Consider the following 23,206-nt stretch of genomic DNA (forward strand, 5'->3'; position numbering starts at 1 on the left):
CCTTCGCAATTATTTTATTTCGAGATCCACTTTTAACTCAAATTTATTTTCTAAAACTAGTTTAAACTTTAAATTAAAAAAAGAAACTCAGTTAAAAAAAATTAAGAATAGAATAATAACCAACATAAAAAATTATTTTAAAAGCATTAATTATCAAAGTCAAGAAAGCTTTCTTTGTTCTCATAATAACCATCTAAACAAAATACCACTTAACCATAGATTTTAGTGGTCAATATAATTTAGTACTAAAATGCACCAAAGGTCTTGTGACATTGTAATATCTATTCTACCTCCTGTTTGAGTTCTCAAATAAACAAAATGTGTCTGTAAGTGTAGTGTATATTTTTTGCCATTAATATATATATATATATATAAAATACTAAGACGCCTTTTTTATAAACTAAAACTCCAAAATTGTAATATTTTATTCCTTTACTATTGTATGAACTTAAGTCTTTTCTAAATATAGGAAAAATTAAAAATAAACAATTTTGGACATAGACAAATTTTATTTTGTTAAACGAAGACAAAGATGAATGGAGAAGGGGCTCTCGCCCTATTGTCATCCCATATTTCAATTTTAAAAATAAGGAACCATTAGTTAACTAGTTGGTTCTTGAATTGGGGTCTAACAGGATGGAACCAAATTATTAATTAATATATATACATATATAAAATAAATTTCATAAATTCTAATGTAGAATGTGGAATATAATTTACATGACATACAGAAGTTTAATTAGTTTGAGAAAAAAAAAAATTAAATATAAAAAATTCAAAATATCAAAAAGCCCAGAACTGTTGGGTTAGGTTTGATTCCAATCGTTCATGCAGTCTTAGTTTTGTTCCAATTTTCATGTGCCCAACCCGTCCCATTTCAAAATCAACCTTAAATTTTAAATTAGAAAAAAAAAGACAGTTAAAAATATTAAGAATAGAATAATAATCAACATAAAAACTTATTTTAAAGGCATTAATTATTAAAGTCAAGAAAGCTTTCTTTTGTCCTAAAAAATAACTCACACAGTGCTCTTTTGGTGACTCACTGGAACCATCTAAACAAAATACCGTAAACGTTAGTAGTCTATAGAATACTAAAATCATTTTTAGGAACTAAAACTTCAAATTGTAATATTTTATTCCTTTACAATTGTATGAGCTCAAGTCCTTTCTATCTTAAATAAATTTGGTCCTCATAAAATTCATGCATTTAACCATTAAATCAGCTTCGGTAATTAATGGTTGTTGTTTTCTGATCATATCTTTAACAAGTTCAAATGGGTTAAAGATTTCGGGTTCTGGAATAGTTAACTTTGGAATCTTATCCATGTATTCCAGTGTTTTCTTTCTGATCTGATGGAGGAGGGCTTGGATAGGTTCTTGAGTCATGCCTGACCACCATCGGTAATAAAAGATCCTCTGGAGGACTGGTAACTTATCAGTGGTATAACCACATTGGAAATCCCATTTCATTGTCATCCAGGAAGGTCTAGCTCTCTGTAATGATCTGAAATTACAATCCCAGTTAAAATCACAAAGATTAACTGGTCGAAAGGAAGTAGGTGAATTTTGTGATCAATTTGCCTATCAGACTCCCTTATCTTATCCTAAACCTAGGAAAAGAAATAAGGTTGAAAAACCTTATAAAAGGAAGTATTCTAAAAGAAAGAATTATTCAAAGGAAAAGGATAATTCTAAACAGTATACTAAGCCTAAAAGGAAATATATTCCTAAAGCAAAGGGTAAAGGAAAACCCAAAGCTGAGGCTAAATGTTTCAAATGTGGACGTATCGGCCACTATGCAAACAAGTGCAGAACTAAGGAGAAACTTAGTAGTCTTCATATCGAAGAAGAACTGAGACTTCAATTAAGTAAATTGTTACTTAATACTAGTTCTTCTGAATCAGAATCATCAAGTGATTATGGGGATGTTGTCATGGAATTACAGTCTTCTTCTTCCTCTGAAGCAGAGATTGAAAACCCTAGATGTTCCTGTAATCCCTCGCATGATGATTATTATAAGGCAATTGTTGAGATGAATGGGTTAAGCTTAAATGTTTTGACTTCGACTCAACAATCCTTATTGGATTTTATAGATCATATCCAGGATTCTCAAATCAAGATGAAAGTCTTTGAAATAGGTTCTGCTCTGGCACGATCTAATGAGGATACAGATAATCCAGATTTTCTGAGAGCAGAAAATCATTACAGCATGAAAGAAGTTCTAAGCAGATTAGAACACCAAGGACAAAATTCTCGTCCTGCTAATCTCCCTGATCTCAGAATGGAGATTAATCTTTTAAAAGAAGAAATTCGTCAATTAAAGTCTCGTCAGACTAAGATGGATTTGGAAATTACACTTTTAAAAGCAAAATCTGCAATTCCATCTTCATCATCCAATGATGAAGTCCCTCAATCAGAAGGTACTAATTATCTCCAACTCTTGAATCAAGTTGTTTACCAAAAATGGTATATATCTATCAATTTGGTAATTAATCAGGAGTACACAATCACTAATGCAATTGCCTTAGTTGATAGTGGTGCAGACATGAACTGCATACAGGAAGGATTGGTTCCTACTCAATACTTTGAGAAAACCACTCAAGGTCTTACCAGTGCAAGTGGAGGTAAGATGCAGATTAAGTATAAACTTAATCATGTTTTCATTTGTAAAGAAGGAGTTTGTTTACCATCTACCTTCTTACTCATCAGGAATATGGCACAACAAGTTATTTTGGGCACCCCCTTTTTAGCTTTGATTATGCCAATTGGGAAAATTGATTCTCATGGAATATGCTCTAATTTACATGGCCAGTCAATTACTTTCCAGTTCTTGACCCCACCAGTAAACAAGCATATTAATGCTCTTAAAGATAACATTATCTTTAAGGAAAAGCAACTGAATTATTTGCAAAAGGAGGTATCCTCCTTAGCAATTAATCAAAGATTGGTACAACCCACTGAGCAACGGAAAATTGAGTCACTACGACAAAACTTTCTAAAGGAAATCTGTAGTGAAATTCCTAATGCTTTTTGGGCCAGAAAGAAGCATATTGTTTATTTACCCTATGAAAAGGGATTTACCGATCGCATGATTCCTTCTAAAACTAGTCCCAGCCACATGAAAGCTGACTACTTGGAATTATGTAAAACTGAAATCAGCTCTTTAATGGCTAAAAAGCTTGTCACTACTAGCTACTCCCCCTGGAGTTGCAGAGCTTTTTATGTTAATAAAAATGCTGAAAAAGAACGAGGAATTCCTCGATTGGTTATTGATTATCGGCCACTCAATCTTGCTTTGAGTTGGATCCGGTATCCAATTCCCAACATCAAAGATCTTTTAGATAGGTTACAATCTACTGTAATCTTTTCTAAATTTGATCTTAAATCTGGATATTACCAGGTACAGATTGCAGAAGAAGACAGGTACAAAACAGCTTTTTGTGTACCTTTTGGACAGTATGAATGGACAATGATGCCATTTGGATTAAAAAATACCCCTTCAGAATTTCAACATATTTTGAATGACATATTTAATCCTTTTACTGAATTTTCTATTGTTTATATTGATGATATTCTCATATTTTCAAAATCCATAGATCAGCATTATAAACACTTGAAAATTTTCAAAGATGTCATTTGCCGTAGTGGTTTAGTGGTTTCTGCTCCTAAACTAAGGCATCTGAGTAAAATCATTTTGGAATACCTCAATATGAGGTAACACATTCTCAGAATCAGAACCAATTTCAGATTCATCATGGGATAGAGTCTGAATTTTGAGTCCTTGAATTTTCTGAGTAAGAAGAGTAAGAAATTCTTCATTCTTCTTAGGATGTGTCAGATTGAAGCCTTGAACTTCAATTGCAGGTTTCACCAATGCTTTGGATAAGGAAGCTTCTGGAGGAGAAGTTTTAACAGTAATACACTTAGTATTAATTGTATTTAATACCGTGTCAATTCCCGTTTCAATTCTCCTAAGCTGGGACCCTATCGTTTGTAAGCAAACATTAGTATAATTGTTGTTAAATCCTTTGATTCCTCTACTCCTACAGTACGAGATGACGCATCCATGGTGTCAGTCTCTAGCCAGACCAGTCAAGACGGTAATCAGTTTTCCTGTCTAGCCGGTTATGCACAAGATCCCAATAAAGATCTTATTTCTGAAGATGAGCCTACAGTAGCAGACTATTGGGACTCTCTCACCAGTCACTTGATGGACAAGATGAATCCACCCAAAAAGTAAAGATTCCTCTTATCCTGCCGACAGAAGCAGCCAAAGAACTTTTTCCCAAAAGTCTTTGGTTCTACAGTATGTCCTTCATCAGATATCTACTTTCCATCCGATAAGGAGACAGAACTTAGTGGTGGGCCGACCAACTACAATATTTCAGCACACGATCCCATGCACTATGCGGACTTCAAAATGATAATTTCAAGTCCATTTTATGTATAAATAGAGGGCAAAGTTTCCCATCAATGTATCTTTCAATTTCCTTTTCTCTCTTTTGTAATATTTCTCTATATTAGCTTGGAAGTTTAATAAAGAAAGTTTTCTGTAAGTCTGTTCAACTCTTGTTTAAATCTGGTTATTTAATCTTATATTATTATCGATCTATTTTATTTAAGAAAAATAAAGATTTTTTTTTTTATTTTATTTTTTCGAAAGTTGAAGCTAATATTATAATTGAAAAAGCACTGTACATAGGAGGTCTTTGGCTAAAACAAGCCCAAACAATGGGGAGCAAAGGAGCCCAGAGGCCCAAACAGAAAAATACAATTTTAACAGCCCATTTAAAGAAAGCATCCAACTATAACGGACAAGAAGTCGTTAATGGTGGAAGCAGGCAAAGATCCGGTGAACAAGCCATGACGGCAATCGAAGCCAATTGGCTTCGAGAAATCAATCTGGTGGTCATGGTGGAGGACGACAACAGGAGGGAGGAAGGTCCCAGTCTTTAAGGATGAGATGCGTAGCGATGGAGCTCCTGAAAATCCCCAATTTCAATATTGATGTGATGCTGTTGGAAACCCTCGATCGAATGGTATTTTGGGATGACCTTGCCCCACGGAAGATACGAGCATTTCTCTCATCCCATATGTAGTACACCAAAGTTGCAAGGCAGAGTTTCATGAGAAGATTCAATGGGGATGGAGAGGGCCACTGGTTACTGAATGTTGAAATAAGCTCTGGCCATGATAGGGTTGCAGTGGTTATCCTACATTTTGCCCTATAGAATGACCAAATTGGAGATGTAAAATCACAAGAAAAAAACAGGTGTGAGTGTGATTCTGGGCTGGCATTGCAGAGAGTACAAACATTGTCATGTCTTGCCATTAGTCTCCTATCCAGAGTGGGAAGATGATCTTAGACGGCAAGCCACATATTAAATTTCATTCTGGGAATGGCTAGGGAGCGCCAAACCAAATCAAACCATGGCACCAATGGATAGGAATGAGATAAGGATGCTGCAGTGTGTTTGAGGCTGAATTTTCCAGATGGAGTAGTTGCCCAAATCAGCTTGTCATCCTCTATAGAAGGTGAAGGCAATGTGAGGAGTTCAAGGATTGCCACTGAAAGCGTTGGAGGGAAATTCCATGAACAGTTGCAGATGAGATGGCTGACAGTGGTTGAGAGATCAAAACCTGCTTCAGTGAAGATATGTGGAGGGAATCTCTGGCTCAGTGGACCTGCAGGCAACTAATTATCGAGCCAAAAGTTTGTGGAAGTGCCATTGCCAATTTTGTGCTTGATTAGTTGTCTAGCATGGTATATTTGTTAATGGATCTTCCTCCAGCTCTAGGAATAGGATTATGAGACCTCCAAAGCCCAAAATTTTTTACCTTTGATGAGGTATGTTTTACACCATTTAATCCAAACTCTTTCAGTGTTGTCAGTTAATAGATCCCAAATGTATCTTGTAATGGCAGCTTGATTAGAAGTAACCAAATTTGGGATGTCAAGACTACCTGCTTCCTTAGGCCTGCAGATTGTCATCCATGCAATCTTAGCACTTGTTGATTTCATTTCAATTCCAGACCATAGGAAGGCCATGCAAATTCTGTTGAGCTCATCAATAACCCCTTTTGGTAGGATAAAAATGCTTGACTAGCAAACTTGAGTGGATACTAACACAGATTTGATTAGTTGTAGTCTTCTAGCATAGAAAAGTGATCTTGAGGTCCAGTGAATGATCCTGTGGGTGATCTTTTCAATAAGGGGTCTGCAATCAGCTGCTTTTAGGCATGTTGAGATTAATGAGACACCCAAATGTCTAATGGGAAGAGATCCAGTTCCAATACCCAACAAATTATAGATTTCTATCTCTGTGTAGGGATCAACCCCTGAGAAGAAGATTGAGCTCTAATAGAGATTAATAGATAGACCTGACATAGTGCAGAAGTGGTCTAGGGCACATTTTAGGATAGAAACTGATGTAATATCACCATGACAAAAGAGGAAAAGATTATTAGCAAATGAGAGGTGAGTGATTCCCAACTCCTTACACCTCCAGTGGTATTTGAATCTTAGAGCTCTAGAAATGATATTCCGCATAATTGAGGTGAAAACCTTTGAATAGAAATAATAATGACAAATAGAAATAAAGAGATTGGATCGCTTTGCCTTAGGCCTCTTTTTCCTTTGAAAAAACCTTTGAATTCTCCATTGATAGCAATAGTGAACGATGGAGAGGTTATGCATGCCTGTATTAGCTTGATAAATGATTATGGGAAGTTGAGGTGGGAGAGACAGTCTAATGTGAAATCCCATTTTACTGAATCAAAGGCCTTCATTAGGTCTATTTTGATGGCACACCGTGGTGGATGAACATCTCTGTGATAACCTCTTAAGAGTTCATGAGTGAGGAGAACTGAATCAATGATTTTCCTACCTTAAACAAAGGCTGTTTGAGCTTGATCAATGATGTGGGGAAGTGTCAGTTGTAACTTGTTGGCTAGGAGCTTTGCAATGCATTTGTAAATGGTGTTACAACATGAGATAGGCCTGTAATCATTGATGGAAGTTGGGTTTTGACACTTAGGGACTAGAGAGATGTAGGTAGAATTGGCTTCACCTAGCAGTTTTCCATTTCTCAAAAATTCAGAGATGGCTTTAATTGTTGATCTTCTAATGATTCCCCATGCTTGATAAAAGAACATGGTATTAAAGCCATCAGGGCCTGGGGATTTTTCCCTATTTAGAGAGAGCATACAAGATTGTATCTCATGGTAGGATGGGATGGACTCTAAAATACTATGGAGATGGGGAGCAACTGACTTGGTGATGAATCTTGAGAGCTCAACCTGAGTATGAGTGATTGGAGGATTTGTTCCAAACAAATTTTGGAAATGGGAGAGAATTTCTTGAACAACTGCATTTGCATCATTAAGAATGAGACCATCAGCATTAGTTAAACTGCAATTTTTTTTCCTGTTTACCCTTGAAGCAATGGACTTATGGAAGTATGAAGAGTTTGAATCCCCAAGTTTAAGCCAAACCATTCTGGATTTTTGCTTGAGCATACATTCCTAGAGTTCTGAGAGTCTTGTATATTCTTTGGTGAGTGAGAGATCAAGCATTCTAAGAGGGATGTCACTTGGAGATAGGTCAAGATCATATTGACATGAATCCAGTTCTGTCTTGACTGCTTGTATCTTAGTTGCCATTTTAGAGAAATCCACCTTGCAATTGGTTTTGAAGATGTGCTTTAGAGACTTGAGCTTCTTCACCACTTAGAACATTGTAGTCCCAGGGATGTAGTGATTCCAGGCACTTTGAACTGAAGGTAGAAAGAGGGGATGAGAGCACCATGCATTGAAGAACCTGAAAGGAAGACACTTTTTGGGGGAGTTAGTGTCAATTGTAACAAAAATAGGGCTGTGATCAGATACTCCAGGGGTGAAGAAAGTGCATTATGATCTTGGGAAGGTTGTGTTCCATTGTTTGTTGATGAGGGCTCTGTCAAGCTTCTTGACAATGCATGCTGTGCCCAAACTTTTGTTATTCTAGGTAAAAAGGATCCCATTATACCCGAGGTCTTCAAGTTCAGCCTATTGTAAGCACTCACAGAAATCATTAATGGCTGGGTTCCATCTTGTTGAGCCTCCATTCTTCTCTCCTAAGTTGGAAATGGTATTGAAATCCCCCAAGATTAACCAAGGAAAGTTGTAAAAGAGTGTGGAATGATGGTTAATATCACTCCATAGGGAGAGTCTTTCCACTGCATGGTTAGAACCATAAATGAAGGAAGAGCAAATGTGATATTTTAGCCTATGATAGAGATGGAGCAGTGTATTTCTTGCTTAGTTGTGTATACAACATCAAGGTCAATGGTGTTGGGGTTCCACATAACCCAAATTCTACCAAGTTGGGAGAAAGGGTAGTTGTGAACCAGTGGCCAATGAGATACAATTCTATTGTGGACAGTATTCACATTTGTTGGTGATATTTTGGTTTCAATGATAGATAGAATATCTAATTTTTTCTCAGAGATCAACTTCCTGATCTCAACCTGCCTAGAGGGCTGATTTAACCCTCTAATATTCCATGCTATGATGGAAATCATTGGGGAGTAGGTGAGAATGATGGACCTGGACACCTGTGATCCTTGGGAGGATTCATTGGGTATCAAACCTGGGCTGTGGCTTTTGTTCCTTCTTGCTTGTGATTTCATACTTCTGACTATGGACCTTCTTGTTGCAGGACATGAAGCATTGTGGAGAGCATGTTCCCTTGAAACACTGTGGTGAGTTTGATCCCTTGAAGCACTGTGGTGATTATGGTGTGTGGGGGCAGATTAGACCTGCATGGGTATCCTGGTAGGAGTGGTAGTTGGTGAAATATGAGTTGTGGAGGTGGAAGGTAGGTGTGGAGATGGTGAATTGTGGTTGGAGTAGCATAATTTTTTGCAGCATAGGGGGGATGGATGAGCTCTCATAGATACCTCTGTGGATTCTAATCTTAATTGCTGAGATGTGATTGGTGCAATGGCTTTCCCATGTGGTTTGGTGTGATACCCCCAGATCTCCAGATGTGGGTTGGCCAGGCCCACTCCCGATTACCCGAGGATATCAAACCAATTAGCAATTAACGAACACAGAATACAATTAAGATAGCAGGAATGAATAAAAATTTACTGAAAAGAAACTAAAATGAAAATCCTTTATAGAAAAAAACCTCAGAATAAAATTTTATAAATAAAGAATTAATCTGATACATCTCCAATTCTAATACAACTCGGAAATCTATCTCTAATGGACCCCTAATAATAATCCAAACTAAAATGAAAGCTACTTAAAGAATATCCAGAGTAAACCATGGAGAAAAGTCCTACGTCGTCGGAAGAGTGAGTAGTAGTCTCTGCTCAGCACGATCAAGTCTAAGTCTGGATCTTATGAGTACCTGAAAAATAGAGGTGGGTTAGGCCCACGAATAAGTTCTAACCTACTACAATCCAAGCAGAGACTCGATACGCATATACATTCTAACTATTTCAACAATAGCTAATAGTCCGTATGTATGTATATTCACACTACAGGACTCTCACTGGACTATGGAGAGGGTCTCAACATGAATAAAAGGCAACATGCGAAAACGCACCCATAGGTGGGCATGAGTACCTAGACCTAACAGGGTATACCTTAACCTCTCATATCCAGCTACGCATCCCACTGCATATACGCCTCCTAACCAACGAGTCTGAGACTCAAACTCATCTCGTGGTACCATAAAAATATATTTAAAATCCATTCATATCCATCCATAGGAAATCCAATAAATCGTTCAGCTTATTCAACCGCACAGACTTATATAAGAGATCCAATAAGTCGTTCAGCTTATTCAACTGCACAGACTTAAATATAAGGAGAATTATGTTTTTATATTTCGTACCCTTATTCCAAAATAGGTAGGACTGAGTATTTTGAATCAGTCTGTCCCTAGTATGCTACCGTCCCATACCGGTGCATACAAGTTACAAAATTCATATGATTGATAGAACAGGTAAAGCTGTTTACCAATTAAAATCCATAAGGTAAAAATTAGCGATTTGAGCTAATTCCATATGATTGATACAATCCACAAAATCCATATGATTGATAGAATAGGTAAAATTGTTTACCAATTAAAATCCATAAGGTAGGAATTAGCGTTTTGAGCTAAATCATACCCAGTATGTCACCGTCCCATACCGCATACAATCCTCCATATCCATGTAAATTACAACATATAAATAGTAAACAAGTAATTTACAGTCCAAAACCAAATATCCATATCATTGCAGAAAAGTGATTAAAGTTTCAGCAATTTAAATCCAAGATTTAAACCGTGTAATTGCAAGAAAATGGTTTAATAGTTCAACAACCAGCATCCAGAGCATGCATAGACCAAATCTAATATATCAATGACACTTTCGTGCATTCAAAATAAATTCTATAATCATATTATAGTCCAAACAATTGCTAAATTAATTTAAGCAATTTAGTTCTTTCCATCCGGTAACATGATTCTCCAATAAGATTAAAATCCGAGGACTAGGCATAATCCATTCTATAATCCACTATGAGCATAATAATAATATTATCAGAATTAACATGCTCACTTTAAACTATTTCAAGATATTCAGTAAGTTTATAAGACACAATACTGTATATTTAGTAACTAAGTTCCCATTTAAGCATAACTGAGCAACTAAGTTCCAGTAATTGATCATTCATGTCGTACATATAAATATCAATTTAACTCCAAGATAAACACAACAGAATATACCAATTCACATACGTCAATTCTATACGTCAATTAATTCGCAGCTAGTAGTAGTTAAAGTTTAAGCATACTTGTTCCTACCACTGTTCCATGATTAACATGGTGTAACCATCCATAGTAATCTACAAATTAAATCATAGGCAGTTAAACCTCTACATCTCCAAAAACGGTAACCAGATTTGCATCTAACAATTTATGCATTGTTTTACTACAAACACCAGTGTTTTAATCCACGTTAACCAACCCTTGGAAACTTTAATATGGCCTTAGAACATACTAAAAACCCCAATTATACTTTCTAATAGGATCTGAAATCTCCAAAATCCAACCCTCGTAGCCTAAACGGTCGTCGAAACATTAAAAACTGGAAAAACCTTGAAGGAGCCGGCTCCAAATGTGATACCTCCGGATTTCCGGATGCGGGTTGGCCAGGCCCACGCCCGATTACCCGAGGATATCAAACCAATTAGTAATAAACGAACACAAAATACAATTAAGAAAACAGGAATAAATAAATTGCTGAAACGAAACTAGAATGATAATCCAAATCTAATCCAAAACTGAAAACCTCAAAATAAAATTTTATAAATAAATAATTAGTCTGATACATCCAACTTCTCCAATTCTAATACATCTCGGGAATTCATCTCTAATAGACCCCTAATAATAATCCAAACTTAAATGAAAACTACTTAAAGAACATCCAGAATAAACCATGAAGAAACGTCCTACGTCGTCGGAAGAGTGAGTAGTAGTCTCTGCTCAGCACGATCAAGTCTAAGTCTGGAACTGATGAGTACCTGAAAAATAGAGGTGGGTCAGGCCCACGAACAAATTCTAACCTACTACAATCCAAGCAGAAACTCGATATGCATATACATTCTAACCAACTCAACAATAACTAAATAGTCCGTAAATATATATATATATATATTCACACTACAGGACTCTCACTGAATTACAGGCCCGTCTCAACCTGACTAGGAGGCACCATGTAAAACGCACCTGAGGTGGGCATGACTACCTAGACCTAGCAGGGTACACATCTAACCATCATAGCTAGCTATGCATCCCAATGCATATACGCTCCCTAACCAATGACTCTGAGACTCAGGCTCATATCGTGGCACCATAACCTAAATATATAAAGTCCGTTTCCAAGTGTGTCATTCAAAAAGTTTATTGACCTGACACCTAGTTATAAGTAGGACTTAACTTATGTAGTTAATCCATCTTATTTCAATATAGGTAGAACTTAGTGTTTGAACTAATCCATCCCCAATATAGGTAGGTCTCAGTGTTTTGAACTGAGTCATCCCTAGTATGCCACCGTCCAATACTGGTGCATAGACATCCATATAAGTAGGACTTAACTTTTTATAGTTAATCCAACTTATTCCAAAATAGGTAGGATTTAGTGTTTTACTAATCCATCCCTAATATGCCACCATCCCATACCAGTGCATACAATCCATCCATCCAGTAAATGATAATACAAATATATATATATATATGTAAAGGTAAAAAAGAGAGAATAATGTGCTTTGTTCACTTTATATCCTTGGTCATGTACAGTTTCTTTTGACTACTACAATTAAAGTCACACACTAGAGAGCTACATTTGAAATTCGACGTTTAAACATGGAATGTAGTCATCTTACACTCACACGATTAATGAAATTTTCAATATTAGAACGAATAATTCTCTTAAGGCAATGAAAAAGTGTGAGCAATTTCAAGGAATGATGAGGCAACCTATGACATATGCATTGCTATGGGTTGTTTTTTTTATTCCTCTTCTGTTGGGCTGCTTATCAACACATTTTTTTTTTTTTTTTCTTTCACTCTCTTAACATGTGGAGTTTTGATTGGTTACTTTTTTTATTGCTTGACATTTACAGCTTTGATATGACTAATTAATTTAATTATGGGGGTAAATGTTCAGTAATCATCATGTCGCATACTATTTCACCACCTTATCCATCTAAGTTCTTGTAAACGTAATAATCGATTATAAGCCTTCAGTATGGACAATCTAAATTTCCCTGTGAATAATAGGAAAACCAAAATCCCTCTTCAGATTTTCCCTATTTAGATATTTTAGTTGCATTTCTGAAGTGTTCTTGAACATTCCTTACCTTCCTTTAGATATAGTGTTTTTTATAACATGAAAAGGTGTTTACTCATCGATTTCTATGTGCTTCACTATGTCTGGTACTTTCCACCTTCAACAGTGAATTTTTTGTTAAATAAATAAATTGTGAAGACAGAAATGTCCCAAAAACCTTTATCACCGAATTGGAGCTTTGGATTTGGGATTGGAGTCCAATTCTAAATGTAAGCCGCCGATTTGATACACCCAAACATAGCCGTTTGAAGGCATAAACTGAGTTCTTGGCCTATTTGTGTCACTTTTGTCTTCAACTGAAACACTTGGTGGTAGAAATTCCCCAGGAGGTGAGACATAATCATAGGCCCTTTCTTAATGATAACTTCACCATATTGGTCACACCTTCAATTTTATAAAACCATCATGATATCAAGGTTAATTTGTTTTATATGTTAATTAGTATCCCTGTTATTAGTCCACAATTCAATATTCATCATGAATATATTACCAGCTAGCCTGCTCTTTTAATTTGATGCTCCCTCAAGAAAAACACTACCTTTTTGAGTCTCGTAAAATCCTATGGAGAAGTACAGAAACAATAATATGACAGAGTGGTTGCATTATCTCTAGGTTAGAAATTTGGGGAATACATCTTAGTATAAGAATTTATCATAAGAACATTTTTTTAAATAGTTTTCTCCGAAATTCTCACGGAGAATGCGATTGTTTTTCGTTTTTGAACCATGGTAAGTATGCCTTTCCCAGCTTTCTGCCTTCAAGAATTGACAATTTTGACTCCAGTTTCGTCATTTGCTAATTAGGCAAATCAGAAAATCCCTAAAAACAGTGCCTTGTTTTAACTATTAAGAAATATAAAAATAAATGTGTTTCATGGTGTACTTTATATATGGCATCATACTTAGAAAAACAAAAATCGAAGAATGATGCCATATATAATTGATAAAACTCAGTTTTGTAAAATTAGCCACACTGCTAACAAATTAACTGACTCAATACAACTGATTATTACTCATGCCACTTGAGATAGCTGAATAATGGTTTCTCCGGAACAGGTATGCACTTGACAAGCCAACCAATTGGCCAGGAAATGGAAGCAATTCCGGTACATGCACCCCATTGGCCCCAATCCAACCTCTCTGTACCTGCAAACTTCTTTAGAGCTTCCACCATCACCACCTGAAGAACTATGGTAATCCCGATGATTCCTAAAAACAATTTGTTCCTGTGTATCCCCTCAAAGACATTCTTCTTCTCAAGCTTCCTTGCATTGAATTCATTGAAAACTTGGCAAAGCACAAAAGTATTGAAGATCAAAGTGTCATTTACCTTCTCATTTACCCCGAAGATTGATTCACCCCTGAACTGTAAGGTCAAGAGGACGACTATTTGATACAGAGCTTGAGCTAATAGGTTCCTCCACATTATGTTGGTTATAAGGGGCTCGGTTCGACCTACAGGTGGCTTCCCCATGAGCTCCTTGGTGGGCTGCTCTGTGGCAAGAGCTAGAGCACCCAATGTATCCATAATCAAGTTTACCCACAGCAATTGAACTGCTGTTAAAGGGACTTCGCCAGCTGAAACTGCTGCCACAAAGTTGATGAAGAGTGCAGCAATATTCACCGTGAGCTGGAACTGAATGAATTTCTGGATGTTGTTATAGACGCACCTTCCCCACCTTAAAACTGTGGAGACTGAAGCGAAATTATCATCCAAAATGACAATGTCGGAGCTCTGTTTGGCCACTTCAGTTCCCTGGATCCCCATAGAGAGACCTATATCCGCTTCCTTCAATGCCGGTGCATCATTTGTGCCGTCACCTGTAACTGCAACCACATGGCCTCTCTGTTTCAAGCATTGCACCATTAGAAGTTTATCAAAGGGAGTGGATCTAGCCATAACACAGATGTTATCTACTTTTTCCATGCGCTCCTTTGGTGTATAGTTCCGGAATTGAACACCTTCTACTACTGCACCATTCATTTCCTGATTAGGCCTCAGTATCCCACATTCAGTGGCGATGGCTCTTGCAGTGAAAACATTGTCGCCGGTGATCATTTTGATTTTCACTTGAGCATACTGACAATCTTGTACAGCTTTCTTCACACAAGGTCGGCATGGATCCTTTATACCTACAAGCCCCAAGAGGGTCACATCATTCTCGTTCAACATTTGGTGTGCTATTCCATCTTCATGCTCTTCTTCTGGAACTTCCTTGTGTGCAAAAGCAATGCATCGCAGACTGCTAGCAGCCATACCTTGAATTATTTGATCAAATTTCCACCTCTCAGCATCATCCAGAGCTTTCATGTTTCCCAAGGGATCATAGAAATGTGAGCACATTGACAGTATCATCTCTGCAGCTCCTTTCCAGTGCACATTGATCGTGTTGTCAGCCTTCTTCCTCATTAACACTCCGCTTCGTTTCTTTTCTGAATTGAAGGGTTCAACATCAAGAACAGTACAACTCTGCATCAGTTCCTCCATAACCATATTTAATTCAAGGATAGCCCAAGAAAGAATTGCTTTCTCTGTGGGGCTACCAGAGAATTCGAATTCCATCCCTGAAGCGGGCTTGTAAACGCTGCCAGTAGTGTTCAGACCAACTCCTTGGTGGAGCAATTTCAGAACATTGGCTGCAATTGAAGTGTATCTCCTTTCTTCTATAAATTCTTGGCCTAACCAAAACTTTGTCACCTTCATCTGGTTCAATGTGAGGGTGCCTGTCTTGTCTGTACATATGGTGGTGGCAGAACCCATAGTCTCACACGCAGAGAGCTTTCGAACCATAGCCTGATCAGCCATCATTTTCTTCATTGAATAAGCCAAAGTAAGTGTTACTGCCAGTGGCAAGCCTTCAGGAATAGCAACAACTACTATAGTGACTGCAGCAGCGATAATTTTCACCATAACGCTGATCACATCATCTGCTTTAGTCTTGCTACCGCTGAACTCTGTATTTCCATTATCATCTTTTGTGTTTCCAGTGAAGTACCGAATCAACAGCACCACCAGAACAAGGAAAGCAACTGCCAAACCAACCTTACCTATTGACGAGGTTAGCTTGTTTAGCCGAGCTTGTAATGGTGTTTGCTCATCAGAATCACGGCTGATTGTGCTCATCATCTCGCCCCACGTTGTGTTCATGCCAACTGTAGTGACAAGCATTCGAGCATACCCATCAGCCACCTTGGTGCCAGAAAACAAGAAGGGATTCTGACTGCGATTAACTTCCACATGCTCACTTTCCCCTGTCATGCTTGATTCATCCACCTGCAACGAATGCCCGTCTATGAACAATCCATCAGCAGGAATTTGATCTCCAGTCTTCAAGCAAACAATATCTCCAACAACAATTTCAAATATTGAAATCTGTTGGCGCCTTCCGCTCCTCACAACTTCTACTTGGATGTTGTTGCTGACCTGGGACAACTTGTCAAATTGTCTATTTTGTTTGAAGTTACTCACAGCTGAGAGAGTGATGACAAGAAGGACAGCCACAAATATGCTTCCGCCATCATACCATCCTTCTTTAGGCCCATGCTCTTTGATGCCAAAAGCAAGAGAAAGTGCGGCACAAACCAAAAGGATAAGAATGGTCGGATCTTTCAAAGCTTCCCACAAAAAATGGAAGAAACCTTTTGTGGGAGGCTTGTGATATGTGTTGGTGCCAAAAGTTTCATGTCTACGTCGAATGTCATCAATATCACCACGTATGCCGTTTTGCACTTCAGTTTTGAGTGTCTTAGCCAGACCTTCAACCATGCCAAGTTGGACAAGATTGTCTAGTTTTTTCTCCTTGACAATCCGAGTGAGGCATGACTGATTGACGACGGAGTGGCAAGGGTGTGACTGAATAACATCAATGAGGACATTAGAAGATTGAACAGGGGAGAACTTACTAGTGTTGTTTTTGGCAAGAGCTGCTTCTCTGAAGTGAGAGAGTAAGGCCCTTGAGCAATAGATGGTGGCAAGCGCCATGTGCCATCTCTTTTTGTTGGTTTTGCTAAGGGTAGTGGGCCTGTCATTGTCGAGCAACAGCTCCATGTCCATGCAATTCAAGTTTGCATGAAATATTGCAGACATGGTTTTTGGAGAGAACAGAGCAAATTGATCTACAAGTAAGAGCCTAAAGAAAAGAAGTTCCAAATGTGAAAATCTTAGCTGTTGGTTGCAAACTTGTAATGTGTGTGTTTTTGGCCATTCGGCATATATACACTTATATAGCTAGCTCTGTGTGCTGGCGTGTGGATCCAAATATGCGCTTGATCTCTCTATGAATTACGGCCCAAGTTTGGAATACAATTAGTTCGATGACAATAACAAATACAAAAGGAGTTCAGAATAGTACGACTTTATTGAAAGTAGAAACGATCAAGTTTTGATTTTTAGTTTAAAGATCTTGACATCAATAAGTTATAAAAATCGGTTGAAATTTTTATCAATTTCTTAGAAGTTAAGAATGCTTCTATATTTTAACAACTGTAATTTTCATTAATCTTGTGAGTCCTTTTGATACCGTACTTTTAAAAGTAAAATGAAAAAGAGAAAAGAAATACTTTCCGACAATGTTTACAAGCAAGCCACCCATGCCATGACTTTAGATCACCTTTTTTTTTTTTTCTTTTTCCGAAAGGTTATATTTACTTTTGAAATTAGTATTGCTTAGGTCGGGGGATTTTAGGTCATGGTCGGAAGAAAAAGAGTGGAAGTTACCTGATATTTAGATTGTAATTGAGAAAGCAATATTGTTTGAGAGGAAAGAAAAGCACGGTGGGAAGAGAAGAAAAATGAGGGGAGTGGAAATAATTTTTCATCTTCTCACTTCGATTTCCCACGTTCAAGTCAACAGATCACAGATATGCCAACGTCGGCCGCCGGAATTCTTAATCACCGTTCCCATCCATCGCATTATTACGTACAGAGACTCAGAGTGTTTGGCTTTCGTCTTTTTCATAAGTAGGGAAAACAAACAGAGCAGCCTTTCCAAATATAAGTCCTTGATTCAGTTTAAATTTTTATTTATCAAAAATTAAAAAGGAAATGATAATTATTTTTCAAAATATTTAAATTTATATTAAGTGACATTTTCATTATTATAATAACATTTTAATGATGTGTCATTTTCTTAAATTTTTATTTTTAAAAAATTAAAAAGAAAAACGGAAATGAAAATCATTTAAAATAAAACCAAATTCTTATTAAAAGGCAGTTTTGTTATTATAACATAATTTGAAGAGGTTAAGGAGGCTGTTGCAAGAATTAAATAATTCAAGGAAGTTTTAAGTCAATTTTTATTTATTTATTTTTCTAAGAAGGTATTGTACCAAAAATTATAAGTGGAGGGGGATTTTACAATTTGCCCTAATTATAACAACAAAAACCCTAATTTTTCAACGCACTGCAAAGAGTCACTTTGATCTAACAAGCTGGCCTAAGATGTCAATGCGTCCAACCTAAAATTTCACTTGGACAACAACTAGTGCACTTGATTTTCGCCTATATCTCAAAAAAAAAAAAAAAATTTATGTCAATTATAGTCATAGACAATTCCTTTTGGATTAAATGCGATACAAACTTTTTGAAACAACAGTGCCGCAACCCTAATTTCATCATGCATATTATGTTATCACCTTTGAGCTACATCGCAATATGTTCTCTTGAAAAAAGAAAATATTATGTGACTACAGAAGAAATATAATGCTAGTACGCAACTTTTTACAACATAATTCAGTATAATAAAAAGACTATCTAAAAAGAGTTGTGCCCTTCTTATGAATTCCAAGTTACTATCATTACTGAAAAGGCTTTAAGGCTTAGTAGTTGTACTTTTTACAAAATTAATAAATAAAAATAAACTTAATTATAAATCAATAAAAAATCATATCATAAATAACATTAAAAAAATTAACAAAGACACTTATAAATTTGAAAAAATATATGATTTTGTCTACATATAAAGGTAACTAGACAAAATAATAATTTTCTATAGATGTGATTTTAAAGGGTTTTGTGTTAATTAAATAAATAAATAAATAAAAACAATGCAATTTGTATTGTTGGTTAAATAAATAAATAAACTAGCACTAAAAATAGCAGAAGATGAAGCTGGTTTGAATGGCAAAAGTCCCAAGTTAAGAAGCAGTATCTAGCAGCAATATGTTTCAAGACTTGAATGTTATTATCAATGCAATTTGTATTTGCATTAGACAGATCATAGATATATTAAAGAAAAACACACACACACAAACCTTGTAGATTAATAGATTTAATCATCAATGAACGGCAATAGATTCCCCCATTTCAAGTTTCCATATAAAACCTTGATTAGAGTACCTTCCAGGCGGGAAATGAGCCGAGCGGAGGAACCAACTCAAACTCAGGCTAAAGAAATCAACAAGCTCTACAATCAAGTCTGAACTCAACTCATTTACCTGACAGTGATCTTGATCAAATTTGTACACAAGTTGATATCAATTCAAGCTCGTGTAACTTTTGCTCGTTCATATGCTAAATTCAAGTTAAATTATTAATTAACAAACTTTAAAATAAAGTCAAGCTTGGCTAACATCAATACACCAAGTCACAAGCCAAACTTCAGAAATACGTTACATCCTTAGACCATTTCCAATGCCCTCTCAAAGTCAAAATATTGTAGGTGGATAAAAATAACATACTCCAATGGGCTCTCAAAGGACCTCTCATAGTTTGAGATTGTCAAAAGTATTGCCATATATAGCAGCTTTCAAATTTTTTTGAGAGGTCTCTTTTTTCTTATACGGTGCCGTTTCTCAAAATATAGCAGGTGGATGAAAATAATACACTCCAAATAGCATTTCGGATGAAATGCACCATTGAAGCAGAATTGCTAAAATATAACATTTTGACACTGTAACTCCTCTCAAAATATAACTTTGACATAAAAAAAAAAAATGTATCATTTTTGCATTGGAGATGCTCTTAGGTAAGATGCATACATATTGCCGTATCATAGGCATCTGCCAACATATAAGACATCCATTTACAGCACCAGATGATAAGTACAAAGCTTAAACAATTCTAGATAATCAACTTACTATAGAGACAAACCACTATATTTTGATTGATTGGAACTTCCGCCAAACTATAAAAATTAACAACGGAGACAAAAAGCATTGAAATTAGACTGAAAAAGAAGCTCAGCAAACTCACCTAATTATCCCTTCCGAGCTAAAATCAAATGGAGTCCTATCATGAAACAAGAATGGTGAAGTATTCTCACAAAGCAAGAGAATTAGAAGAAACTCGTAGCAACGAGTTAGACGTGAAGATGATAGAATTGCAGGAGACGAAGGAAGAACTCAAGAGAGCAAAAGAGAGCACGACGCAGTCATGGTTAGACTCCAAGCCTCTCATTGACGAGCTGGAGAAATTTCAGTCAAGCCTTGCGAGTGCAAAAAGCAAATGTTCCATATCTAATATTGTCATCTCAGAGCTTCAATCTCAGCTTGAAACCACAATCATGTCCATCAGATCCAAAAAAGAGGAAGAATTCAAGGTCAGAACAACGATCAATGAAATAAATCAGTCTTTGGATCAAACACGTGAAGAGATGGAACAACTCAAACTGCACACGGATGAAGAACGGCGAGCAAGATCAAAACTAAAACAAGCACTTCGGCTGAGGAGGCAGACACTTCGGACATTGCAACTCTCTCTAAGAGCAGTTCGGTTAGAATCAGAAGGTCTTGGTGCATCTGCAGCAGAAGCACTTCACTACATCAATTGTTCGGAGATGGACAACACCACAGTCCAACTCACACAGGAAGAATATTATGCATTAACAAGAAAGGCTAAAGAGGAGACTTCGCTTGCAGATTGGCGAGTTCAAGTGTCCATGGAACAACAACTCATGGCCAAGGAAAGCCGAGACTCAACTTTAAGAAGATTGAAAGAAGTACACTCTGACAAGAAATCAAGGAAAAGGAATATGAATGACAAAACAACTCGAGATGGAAATGGCACAAGAGAGGCAGAACAAAAAGATTCAAGGATGACGATGGGAGCCCCAGTGAACAATAGAGAGACTGCTTTCCCTAAAGCTCGAGCCAAGTTAATTGGTGAGTCCAGCCAAGGGAATACTCGACAGCAGTTGAAAATATCAAGAAGCAATAACAACAAAATAATGGAAAAAAAGAAGGCTTCCATTTTTGTAAGAATCAAATCTTTTCTTGTACGAAACATTACTAGATTGTTTGGATGATTTTAGATGTATTAATTCATCTCATAATAAGGGAACCTAGTTTCTCTCTACAATAAACCCCTTGCAATTCTAGCTTAGAGCAAAACTAACTGAAGCTTTAAGTTACTCATATTTGTTCTCTTCAAGGGATCTAGAAGCGTCAAAACACGTCCAACATAGAAGTGACTGCGAGTTCTACTGAGTAAGCCTTCTTCGCCTGATCACACCTACCAGCATTATTGCAGTTATTTTAAACTTTTAAATTGCAATTAGAAAGAGTAAATAAAAATAATTTGAATGTCACATGAAATAATTGATATCAAGTGAAGATTACTAGCCGCCTTCTTTGCAAAAGCAAGCTCTTTGTTTATACCACCGGGAGAAAAAGTGTTAGATTGATAGCTTAATAGAAACATCTGAATAGTTGCTCGCAAGCAGAGTATTTCTTATTTTCTTTTCAAATCCCATAGATACTAAATCTTTCACTTGTAAAATTCAATCGGATTAATTACATTTCCTAATTTTGCAAAGGTTTCATGAAAGCAAAAGGGGGAAATAAATAAATTTTGCAAGATGAAAATAAAATTAATAATTTGTGGGTTATCTTTAAGAAAATAAGCTTTCGAGCATCAATTGGTACCATAAATTATGAAATTTAGAACACAATTTAATTTCATATCATATGAAAACCCTAAAGTGTCAAATTTCTTTGAATAGTGGAACTTTGAGTAGACAAAAAAAAAAAAATGAAATGAAAATCAAGCTCATCATAAGTTTATCACAATTTTTAATAGAGTAATAATACTTGTACCGATTTATTGTAGTCAATTACCTAACCGAATGTTACTTATTGGTTATTTATATACCATAGATGCAAATGTATGCCCATTTCTTTATTTATGCATAAATGGATCAATTAAAAAAAATAAGTCTGACAATTCACTACAACAAATTGCATAAATAAAGAAGTGAGGCTCTCCACTTACATGTATTGTGCATAAATAACTAATTAAAAATATTCGGTTAGATAATTCACTGCAACAAATCGGTGCAAGCATCATTAATCTTTTTAATAACATTACCAAAAAAGTTGAATAAAGTATATTGAAAACAAGGAAGAATCAAAAGATAGAGAGGGTCTACAGTATTTCACCACGTTATAATTTGATATTGGCACACTCAAAAGATAGACATATGGAATGAAAAGAGAAATTTCTACTAGTTCAATTTCTTTATCCTAACATGCCATGACATAATGTCAACAGAATTGCACAAATCTACACGTGTCATAGTTAATTAATCTCCAAACAAAAATTTACTTCCCGTTTTGATTATTCAATCAAGTTCAAATAAAGAAATTAGAAGTTGGTTAGCAATAACCTCATGCACAGTTAATTTTAATGGTTTTTATGTCTTGAAATATGCACATATAATACTACTACAATTGATCATTCAGAGAGATAATTGCGTCATTTGCACGCCCTAGACAAAACTTTATACCTATGAAATATATAGATTGTGTACTGTATAATAAAGAGAGAGGATCTTGAAATGGAGAGGAACACCAACCAGTGTTTGTGCCAATGCCCTTCTATCCAGTACAGAGAGCCTTGAAATGGAGAGGAACACCACCATCCTCACCAATCCCTTCTCCGATTCACTACTTTCTCTCTCTAAACTTCGTACTTAAGTGAAATCAAAACCCTAAACCCTAACCTAAACCGAGTCTGTGATACAAAAAAATGTCGAGGCTGATCTGATGATGCGGTGCACAAGTGCGCCTTGTTCTTTGTTTTAGGGCTGCGATAGAGTGCTGCTAAGGTGTAGGTGTTCGCAAGAATACATATCGTATGATTGATATAAGGACGCAGAGGGTACGGATTGTAAGGAGATGATGGGGAAAAAAGAGAACAAGAGAGACTTTGGAAGGTTAGGAGCGTTGACCGTGGACTTTTCCCACCAATTACAGATAGAACATGGAAGGGATGCAGGGCGTGGATTTATGTTGTCGCCAGCAGATTTTCATGCCCTACTTGTTACGGTGTAGTTACCTTACCCATTATGCAAGCTGGTTTTTTTAATTTATTTATTTTTC

At 36.4% G+C, this 23,206-nt stretch overlaps 2 protein-coding genes across 2 annotated transcripts; one reads left to right on the forward strand and one right to left on the reverse strand.

The window, feature by feature from the left end:
• Nucleotides 1-13,706: 13,706 nt before the first annotated feature.
• Nucleotides 13,707-17,120, reverse strand: LOC132286867 (putative calcium-transporting ATPase 13, plasma membrane-type). The gene has a single exon (XM_059789277.1). It carries the CDS (start codon nucleotides 16,974-16,976, stop codon nucleotides 13,899-13,901), a length of 3,078 nt encoding a protein of 1,025 aa, XP_059645260.1. The 5' UTR covers nucleotides 16,977-17,120; the 3' UTR covers nucleotides 13,707-13,898.
• Nucleotides 17,121-20,133: 3,013 nt separating this feature from the next.
• LOC132282068 (protein WEAK CHLOROPLAST MOVEMENT UNDER BLUE LIGHT 1-like) lies at nucleotides 20,134-21,132 on the forward strand. Its single transcript, XM_059783699.1, has one exon. The coding sequence runs from the start codon at nucleotides 20,134-20,136 to the stop codon at nucleotides 21,130-21,132; it is 999 nt and encodes a 332-aa protein (XP_059639682.1).
• The last annotated feature ends 2,074 nt before the right edge of the window (nucleotides 21,133-23,206 follow it).

The sequence above is a fragment of the Cornus florida genome, unplaced genomic scaffold (genome assembly GCF_030987335.1).
Source record: "Cornus florida cultivar Cherokee Brave unplaced genomic scaffold, ASM3098733v1 CherokeeBrave_3.0.0_Hap2_Chr11, whole genome shotgun sequence".
NCBI lineage: Eukaryota > Viridiplantae > Streptophyta > Magnoliopsida > Cornales > Cornaceae > Cornus > Cornus florida.